Source organism: Stegostoma tigrinum, chromosome 38, assembly GCF_030684315.1.
Source record: "Stegostoma tigrinum isolate sSteTig4 chromosome 38, sSteTig4.hap1, whole genome shotgun sequence".
In the NCBI taxonomy this organism is placed as follows: Eukaryota; Metazoa; Chordata; class Chondrichthyes; order Orectolobiformes; family Stegostomatidae; genus Stegostoma; species Stegostoma tigrinum.
Genome location: NC_081391.1, coordinates 3,424,216 through 3,434,715, shown reverse-complemented (window position 1 = coordinate 3,434,715; position 10,500 = coordinate 3,424,216). Strand labels below are relative to the sequence as shown.

At 43.2% G+C, this 10,500-nt stretch overlaps 1 protein-coding gene across 6 annotated transcripts in view; it reads right to left on the bottom strand.

Moving 5' to 3' along the window:
• foxred2 (FAD-dependent oxidoreductase domain containing 2) overlaps window positions 1-10,500 on the bottom strand; it is a 71,987-nt gene that overhangs the window by 18,180 nt on the left and 43,307 nt on the right. For all 6 annotated transcript variants that reach the window (XM_048521229.2, XM_048521231.2, XM_048521227.2 and 3 more), the window contains 3 exons: window positions 3,170-3,335; window positions 1,093-1,334; window positions 580-750 (listed from right to left, as the gene is read on the bottom strand). In XM_048521229.2, the coding sequence (XP_048377186.1) occupies window positions 580-750; window positions 1,093-1,334; window positions 3,170-3,335 (579 nt within the window). The remainder of the gene's footprint in view (window positions 1-579; window positions 751-1,092; window positions 1,335-3,169; window positions 3,336-10,500) is intronic.

Below are 10,500 nucleotides of genomic sequence, written 5' to 3'. Positions count from 1 at the left end.
TTCTGTACTGGATAGGACAACGGTGCAGTCCACACTCAGAGGTGCAGACACACAGGCTAATGGGGTTGGAAATGAAGAACACTGCCTAGGTGAAGAGGATGGGAATAAAACCATACCCCAGGCAAACTAGACAAAGCAGTGACTCTAAATAGTGAGTTGTTACATTGTCCAGCCCATTGTCTGAGATCTACACCACAGCACCCAAGCAATGTGGCCTAAGACCTCGAGCTCCATGATAGGGCAGAACATAACACAGAGGCCCTGGGTTTCACAGAACAAAGACCCAGGTCTGTCCTTTTAACTCATCAGAGACAGGTAGTAACAGTGGCAGAGCCTACAAAAATTGACAGAAACACTGGGGTCATGAGAGGTCGGGAACTCAAGTCATTGAGATTTCCAAATGTGGAATGGCAGTATCTCACCCAGAGCAGCCATGGGGCCCTTGCTGTAGGGACAACCTGGGTAATGGAGAGGGAAAGGGATGGTCCCCAGACAACAGGACAAACAGCTCGAGGTAAAGGCACCTCCATATAGAGATGCCCCTGTTCAACAGGATTCTCTCACACGAGGATGTCACACCTGCAAAGAAGCTCCTGAGGTCAGTGTCCAGACAGTTCTCCAAGAAGCGGCGCAGGGGCAGGATGTGAGCTTTGGCAGCCGTCCAGTCAGTCAGGAAATCTTCCACAACATGATGGATGTAATGTGGACGGGGGAGGGGCCACAATTTTGGTCTCTGCATCATCTCGGTCTCTGAAAACAAGCAGAAAAGCTACAGTCTATGTCCTGTCAAGCCATGAACAAGCCTGTTTACTGCCACCTGCAAAGCACACACTCCACTTTCCCCACCCCTGGATCTACACTACTCCCATACAGAGGAGCACTCTGCTCCATCTGCATGGACTCACACTGTTTCCCATATAAGGGGGAAATATTGGCATAGTGATAACTTTACTGGACTAGTAAAGTCCAAGATTGGAACAAGATGGTGCAGGCATTATGGCCTCCTCCTGCACTGTAATAATTCTGTGATTCTGTGTATAGAACTGATCCTGCCTTTGCAAGGATGGAGATGGAATAGATTGAAACACTAACCTGTTGGGAGACGTTTGTAGAAGTAGATGACAGGGTGGAGGAAGTTTGACAGCCACGCATGCCTGGGCTCTCCCACTGAACGGCTCGGATGGAAAACATCAGCCTCTGGTCTGGAAAAGTTGCTCCCATATTCCAGGTTAATAACAAATAGCCCATTTGCTGCATTTCTCCCGGTGTTTTCCTGAAGATGTGGAAGTGCTCCAATTGGATACTCTTCCAGGTATTCAAACTCTGTGGCATTTCTGCAAATAAACAGCACAATAGATGTTAGCAGCCACAGGAAGGCTCACTCAGTATGGGATGCATACCTTGCTCCTCATGACTTTTGCTAGACAGCACAATTGAGATAATATTGTGGTAGCCCAGTGACAGGGTTGGTTACAGTCAAGACTGTATATCAGCACACTGCATGTCACCATAAGAGCAGCATGGGCAATTGTTCCCTCTCTGTATAGAAACCACACAATCTGGGCAATACTGAGCCACATGGTCCCACCATCATACTGTGACATTCAAAATAGCTCAGAATTTGCAGATATTAAACCAAGGCTCAGTGTTCTGGGTTAGAAAGAGAGCAAATCAGCTAGCTCTCCCAGCCCTGATCATTACCATGGACACCGAGTGAGACTAAGCTCAGGGCATCAGAACATAAGACAAAGGGGCTGGAGACTGCTGTGCCATTCAATATGATAATAGTTGAATTTCCACTTTGTCCTCAATGTCTTAATTGATTCAGGGCCCAGGATTCTCCTGATCTCAGTCTTCAGCATATTCATCACCTGAGTATCAACAGTCCTCCACAGCACAGAATTTACAGTCTGAGCAAAGAAATCTTTGTTCAACCCTGTCTGAAATCACCAATACCTTTAAAGATTGGGTCACACTGTAATGCTGTCTATGGATCAATAGTCCTCTGTCAATCTTTATCAATACCCGCACTGCAAATAGAAGTAACTTGGTGAGGGGATGAAGAGTGAACAGTGGAAATGGAATTAGACACTCTCTCACAGGGTCGTGTATGTGTGGAATTCTCTATCCCAGAGAGATGTGGAGGCTAGATCACTGAAAGCACTTAAAGAGGAGGTAGGTGGATTTTTGAAATCTCAAAGAATTGAGGACGACAAGGAGCTGAAAGGAACAGACATTGAGGGCTGGGGTGGATTAGCCATGATGTTATGGAGTACAGGGAAGACTTGAGGACCTGAACTTGCTTATTCCTGCTACTTTTCTTGAGTTCTATGGTGAGACTGGGTAAATGCAAGGGCAGAAAATTAAACAAACAGAGGAAAGCCTTGTGTTGCCAGGAGGACTGACTGTGGAACAGCTTTCGAATTGATGCTCCACTGCAAGTTGACAAAGTCAGGCCTCAAAGTTTTTAATTAATCCCATTAACTTTCAGTCATGTTCCTCCATCTCCATACTGTGTTGTCTCCAAACATCAGATATAGCTTCCATTTGGTCGAATTTCCTTCTGTTGCTATTTCCTGTTGTGTTAGTGTCACCAGCCAATGATACATGAACTGACTCAAAGTCAGTATAAGCAGTAGGTAACAGAAACAGAAATTGTTGCAGAAACTCAGCAGATCTGGCAGCATCTATGGAGAAAGAAACAGAGATAGAGTTCCAATCCAATTTGACTCTTCCTCAGAACTCCCAGTAATGGTAATTAAACATGCATAGTTTAAACCTGAACCCAACTGACCCAGACAGTTTAGAGAATAGGGAGTTTAGAGTACAGCTCAACATTCCCATGAGGTGCCAGCTATGTCTTGTTAGCTGATCTCAGTCTAGAAGCGGTAAGAACTCAGTATCGCCAGGTTAATCTCAGCCAGAATTTTGCTCTGGTAATAATCAAGAAACCTTATGTTGGAAAGTACATGGTGAGCAACAATGGGTTTAAGAGATGGATTCAATCCAACACAGTGTATTGCATCACAAATAGAAGTCATCCAGGGAAACTCAGTATAAACCATCGTGACACATGTTTTACTGAATGGAAAGGGAACAGCTTGCTGTCTTGGGATTGTGAATACTGCCCTGAGCCCAACTAGATCTTTTAAAGTGCAGGCTTACTCACTTCCGTAGCAGCACAATGTCAGCCAGGACACTGAACATCTGATAAAGACCAGAGGCCTCGTTGATGCGCTTGATTATGGCATTGGTCAAATGGATGATGGGCAGTGTGGTGGCCGGCCAGGTAGTACCATGGTATCGATGCTCCAGGAGGTGATGAACAGCACGGGCTGGCAAGAGACAACCAGAAACCGTAGGTTATAACAGCAGGCTAGACAAATCAGGCAGCAAAACGAAATCTGATAATCTGCAATCAGTCAGCCTCCCATCTTCCAACTTTTGTAAGTTTAACTCATCCAAAATAACTGCCTGTATTGTAAACTCACACCAGGTCCCATTCATTGACTTAAACTGGGTCCTGTTCTGGTAAAGGTTTCACTTAAAAATTCTCAGCCTTATGTTCAAATCCCTTCATGGTGTCACACCTCTCTATCTCAGCAATCTCCTCCACTTCCACAATTCCTCAGGTGTATCTCCTCATCCAATTCTAACCTCTTGCACACTCCTGCTTCTATTCACTCCACAACCAGTGGCTATACTTCAGTTGCCTAACCTCTAAGCTCTGGAACTCACTCAGTACATTCTCCAACTCTCTGCCTTTAAGATGATCTTTAAATCTGTCCGTAAACATAAAATATATATGAAATATGAAGATGGTGGATTTTAACATTGACAACTGGGTGACAGTCACTGTTATCAGCCAGACCAGACCTCCCCCACAGAGTATTGTGGGGGAGATAGCCTAGAGCCTAACTTTTATATTTATTTAAAGGCAAGTGTAAGGCACTGTGTTCCAGATGTAATTCAATTGGTCCACCACCTGGCTTTAATCAAACCACACTTTATTCTTACAACACAGTTAAAAAACAGAACAAAAATTGGAGTAACTTTAACGCTATTGAAATATTTAACAAGATAATGTCAGAGTCATGCAGCATGGAAACAGACCTTTCGGTCCAAATTGTCTGCATCAACCAGCCATCCCAATCTGACCTGGTCCCATTTGGCCCATATTCCTCTAAACTCTTGTATTATTTAACCATTAATCATCAACAGTTCCAATAATAGGCAGCATCCCACAAACACACACTTTGGCAAAGATATAATTCAGCAAAACAGTTATAGTTCTCATCTGATGTCTCTCTTCAGTCCAAAAGAAAGAAACAATCTGCCCTTTTTGATTTTTAAGAGGGAGCCTTGCTGTCTGAGACCACATTACTAGCTGGAAACCTAAGCTTTTAGCTCAACAGCCAGCTAAAAACCTTCTCAACTAACTGAAAACAAAACTAAAAGCCTTCCTGGGTCTGTGTGAGCCTTTATCCTGCCCACTCATGATTCTTTTGTCTCACAAAAAAGGAACACCCAGGGAGAACTCAAAAGCTGTTTACCAACTGTGTGCCTGAAGGAGACATTTCGGCAGCACTGTGGCAATATTGCAAGAGAAATATCATAGACTACATCTCTTAAAGGTACGGTACAATTACAATCCCTGACAATCACAACCTCTGGAGGCAAATTATTTAGAAAATTGGAAACATGCAAGCAGAAACAAATTTATAGAATCATTTATCGAATCATAGAATCCCTACAGAGTAGAAACAGGCCCTTCAGCCCAACAAGTCCACAATGACCCTCAGAGCATCCCAACCAGACCCATCTCCCCATAACCCACCTAGTCTACACATCCCTGAACACTACAGGCAATTTAGCATGGCCAATCCACCTCGTCTGCACATCTTTGGACTGTGGGAGGAAACGGAACACCCAGAGGAAACCCACGGAGACGTGGGGAGAATGTGCAAACTCCACACAGTCATCCGAGGATGAAATCGAACCCAAATCCCTGGCCCTGTGAGGCAGTAGTGCTAATCACTGAGACACTATGCTTGTTATTGTTTTGTTGCATGAGCAACCTTACACATGATGACCTCTCTCCAGTGACCTTATACATTGTGCAAGTTATTAAATGAGGACGTAACAGCTTATTCTGTGTTCTGAAAATGTCCATTTACAGAATGTCAATTGACAATACTGGGTCAGCCAACGGAGGTGGGGTTAGGCTTAAGGCAGAATTTCCAACTGTCCAATTTTACCATAGTCTGTTCAGTCAGCAGAGAAAATTTATTCAAAAAACACACGACAGCAATTAGATATTTACTAACTATAGCAAATAGAACTCATTTATAACCACAGAAATTTTCTTTCTCCAGAGTACTGTAATGGGCAAATAATCAAAACAACAAAAATTAGGGACATGAAATCAATTTCAGCCACTCTCTAGCTTTATGCTCCCCAGGCAAGGTCAAAGCTAGAATTACTCAATCTCTAGCCTGGGTTGAAGTAGTGCAGTCAGGAATTCATATCAGGGCAGAGCTCTCCCAGCTTTGTACAGCTAGAAGCCTCAGGGGTAACGAAGTTTAAATGCATGCCAACCCCATTAATTTGTTGTTAATTATTACTGACACCATAGCTATCTTGCCCTGATTTCACGTTTACCCACCAGTACATCAATAGCATCAATCACTCTGTTGTGTGTAAATTACCACAATCTACCTTTAATTTGGCTTCTTAAGAAATCTCACATACAAACAAGTACTGAAACAATTAGTTAAACTTTATTGTATTTAACTCCTTTTTCCCAAGGATGGTTAATAGTTAGCACAGCTGCCTCACAGCGCCAGAGTCCCAGTTTAATTCCACCCTCAGGCAACTGTCTCCCCATGTCTGCATGGGTATCCACTAGGCGCTCCGGGTTCCTCCACAGTCCAAAATGGGCAAGTTGGATGCATCAGCCATGCTAAGTGACCTTATACATTGTGCAAGTTATTAAATGAGGACGTAACAGCTTATTCTGTGTTCTGAAAATGTCCATTTACAGAATGTCAATTGACAATACTTACATGATCTGTATCCTCAATTCCCTTCCTATTCATATATTCATTCAGGTGCATCTTCCACCATCTCCTCTGGCAGTGCATTCCAGGCACTTACTACCCTTTGTGTGAAAAACATACCTCGCACATGACTTTTAAACTTTCCCCTCTCACACCTGTACCCTGTGTTCCCTCGTAACTGACCCCTCCTTCCTAGGAAAAAGCCTCATACTTTCTTCTCTATCCATGCCATTCACAATCTTATAAACTTCTATCAGGTCACTCCTCAATGTCCTGCATTCCAGTGAAAACAAATCCTGTCTACCCAAGCTTTCTTCATAGCTAATGTCCCCCATACCAGGCAACATCCTAGTAAATCTTTTCTATACACTGTCCAAAGCATCCACATCCTTCTGATTGTGTGGTGACCAGAACTATACACAATATTCCAAGTGTGGCCTAACTAAAGTTCTATAAAGCTGCAGCATAATTTGTCTATCCTTGTACTCAATGCCCCTTCCAACGAAGGCAAGCATGCCATCGGCATTTTTTACTACCTTATCTACCTGTGCTGCCACCTTCAGTGATCTGTGGATCGGCACATCCAGATCCCTCTGCATATCAATAATTCTATGGGTTCTGCCATTCACTGTATAATTTCTACCAGTACTTGACCTTCCAAAATATACCAACTCACATTTGTCTGAATTAAACTCCATCTGCCATTTTTCTGCTCAAGTCTTCAACTGATCTATATTCTGCTGTATCCTCTGACAATCCTCCTCACTATCTGCAACTGCACCAACTTTTGAATCATCCTGAAATTTACTAATTAGACCAGCTATGTTTTCTTCCAAACCATTTATGTAGATCATGAACAACAGAGATCCCAGCACTGAAACACCAATAGTCACAACCCTCCATTCTGAAAAGCATCCTTCCCCCACTACCCTTGGGGGGTCTCCTATGACTGAGCCAGTTCTGTATCCATCTCAACAACTCACCCCTAATACCATGTAACTTCACCTTTTGTACTAGTCAGCCATGAGCAACGTCCTCAAAGATTTTGCTTAAATCCACATAGACAACATCAACTGCTTTTCCCTCATCACTCATCTTCATCACCTCCTCAAAAAACACAATTATGTTAGTGAGGAATGACCTTCTGCGCACAAAACCATGCTGTCCATTGCTAATATGTCCATTTGCTTCTAAATGCGTATAGATCTTGTCCCTGAGAATCTTTTCCAATAATTTCCCTCCCACTGACATGAGGCTCACAAGCCTATAATTTCCTGGTTTATCCCTGTTACCCTTTCTAAACAATGGGACAACATTGGCTATTCTCCAGTCCTGTGGGACCTCACCTCTGGCCAAAGAGGATACAAAGGTGTCTGTCAACATTCCAGCAATTTGTTCTCTTGCATCCCTCAGTATTCTGGGATATATCCCTTCAGGACCCAGGGACTTATCTATCTTAATACATTTTAAGAGACATGACATCTCTTTCTTTTTAATAGAAACGTGGCCTAGAAGATCGACACTCCCTTCCCTGAGATAATCCTCTGCCAATTCCTTCCCCTTGTTGAATATCAACATAAGGTATTCATTTAAGACCTCACCTACCTCTTCTGGCTTCACACACAGATTCCCTCCTTTGTCCTCGAGTGGGCCAACCCTTTCCCTGGCTGCCCTCTTGCTTTTTATATATGTATAAAAAACCTTGGGATTCTCCTTAATCCTGTTTGCTAACAACTTTACATGACCCTTTTTAGCCCTTCTAACTTCTTGTTTAAGTTATTTCCTACTTTCCTTACATACTTCAAAGGCTTCGTCAGATCCCAACCTCCTAGGCCTTCCATATGCTTCGTTTTTCTTTCTGGCCAAGGTCATTAACACCCATGGTCATCCAAGGTTCACGTAACTTGCCATATCTATCCTTCATTCTCATAGGAAAGTGCCACTCCTGAACTTCCATCAACTGCCATTTGAAATACTCCCACATGTCCAATGTGGGTTTACCGTCAAACAGCTATCTCCAATCAACAGTCTCCCATTCATCTCGGGAAACAATTTATTCTGGAAAGATTTATTGCTGATTCTTTCAACCCATGAACAGTTATTAAAATTCTGAATTTTACATTGTTACCACTTTCTAAATCCCAAGGCCCACGAACTTTAAACAAGTCAACTAAACCCAAACCAACACTGTAGGTTTATCAACAGCAGATTGACTCAAGCACTTAAGATGGCAGTTCACTACCACCATCTCAACAGCAATTGGGTTTGGATAGTAAGCGTTGGCCCAGCCAGTGGAATTCTCATCTCATTAATGAATTTAATAAAAAACATGTTTCATCCTTGTTGCCTTTGGATTCTCTTTTCCAGTACTACATCGTAGCTCCCATCTACACACCAAGTTAATTTAAACCTTCCTAAATAAATTTAGCAAATCACCCACAGGGACACTGGTCCCACCTCCTCCAGAACTAGTCCCAGTGTTTCAGAAACTTAAAACCTTCCTGTCATAGGAAGAGATTAGAAATTGTTTTCTGTAAAGTGAATAATTTCTATCTTAAATGTTCTTAAAAACTGATGTTATGTGGGATCACACAATGCCCGCTGACGATAATTTCTACAAAGTTCGGATCAGCAATAACGATATAACCAAAGCTTACATCGTCCTCCTGGAATGTCCCGCTCCTTTCACTGACTAGACATTGCAGCCAAGCCAACATGAAGGAATAGTGGACAAGATGCCTACCTTGGCCAGTTATGAACAAAGGAAATCATCAAAACCTATTACTGCTTGAGTTTATGCTAATGACTCCATAAATATCTTTCAGAAAACACAATTGATCTCAGACAGGACATCAAAACCCACCTTGTTAGCTGAGGGATTAAGGTGGGAAGCCAAATCAAATGACTGGAACAGCTAGCATAAAATAATAGAATCCCTATAGTGCGGAGAGAGGCCGTTCAGCCCTTCACATCTGCAATGACCCTCCAAACCCCATCTCAACCAGATCCAGCACCCAACCTATCATGTAGATCCACATTTTCCAATGGCTAGTCCACTTTTCCCGCACATTTCTAATGACTATGGGAAATTTAGCATGGCAATACACCTAAGCCTGCACGTCTTTGGACTGCAGGACAATTCGGAGCACCTGGAGGAAACCCACATAGACATGGCAAGAATGTGCAAACTCCACACAGAGTCATCAGAGGGCAGAATCAAACCTGGGTCCCTGGCGCTTTGAGGCAGCAGTGCTAATCACTGGGCTACTGTCCCACAACAGAAAAGTTTCAGGTTTGTTGATGCCTACCTCTAAACTCAACTCTCAAAAGTCTGATTTCTGGAAAGAATCCTGTATTTTGCCTGAGAAGTGAAACAGTTCCCATCTTACAACTGCTATACTGTCAACTACAATTTGACTGCAAAAGGCACTTCTGTGCAAGGTTAACTGAAAGAACCTTCACTGGATAATGATAACACTGTGTGGAGCTGGAGAAGTACAGCAGGTCAGGCAGAGGAGTAGGAAAGTTGGGACCCTTCTTCAGAAATAGACCCAAGACTTCAACTTTCTTGGTCCTTTGAAGCTGCCTGACCTGCTGTGCTCCTCCAGCTCCACACTGTGTTGTCTCTGACTCCAACACCTGATTTCTTGCTACCTCTGGTGGATAGTGATTTATTTGACTCTCCAGTACGTGAACAGATTCTAGTATCTCTGATTTTAGACAGTTTATAACTTGCTTCCTTTCCTTTCTTTCCTAGATATGTGTGTGTGTGAATATGCATTTCCTGTGAACCTTTCTCCCACCGCTTGAACGTACAACAAGTGGACTTCACAGACAGAGTTTGAACAAACACACACTGCCTATTTTTAAAAGGGGAAAAACGGTTAATAAACAATATTAAGCACTGTTAAGAACGGGACGACTGCAAAAATAATACATTTCACCTTCTGTTCTTATCTGTGACCGCCCTTCCCTCCTGCACCATCTCTCCAGCCACATAACCCTATCCATGTTCCTGTTTCAACACTCACTAACAGGAGGCGAACAGCCTGCTTGCTAGCTTACTAAAATTCACCTGCTGGATCATATCAATGGTCCTATCAACGTCATTGGCACCAATATGACACATTCCCCACCCCATGTCCCTGCTAAGAGTGGTCTGCAGATTCCCATTTGAAATTGTTAATCCTGGCGTCAGGGAGACAGCGTGCAATCCTGGAAAACTGCCCCTAATTACTATATCTGCTATTTCTGCCACCCCTCCCTAAAGGAGGTATGCTGCATTGATCAGTGATTTGATTAGATTCCCTACAGTGTGGAAACAGGCCCTTTGGCCCAACAGGTCAATACCGTCCCTTGGAGCATCCCACCTAGACCTATACCCCTATAACCCACACACTCCTGAACACTGCGGGCAATTTAGCATGGCCGATTCACCTAG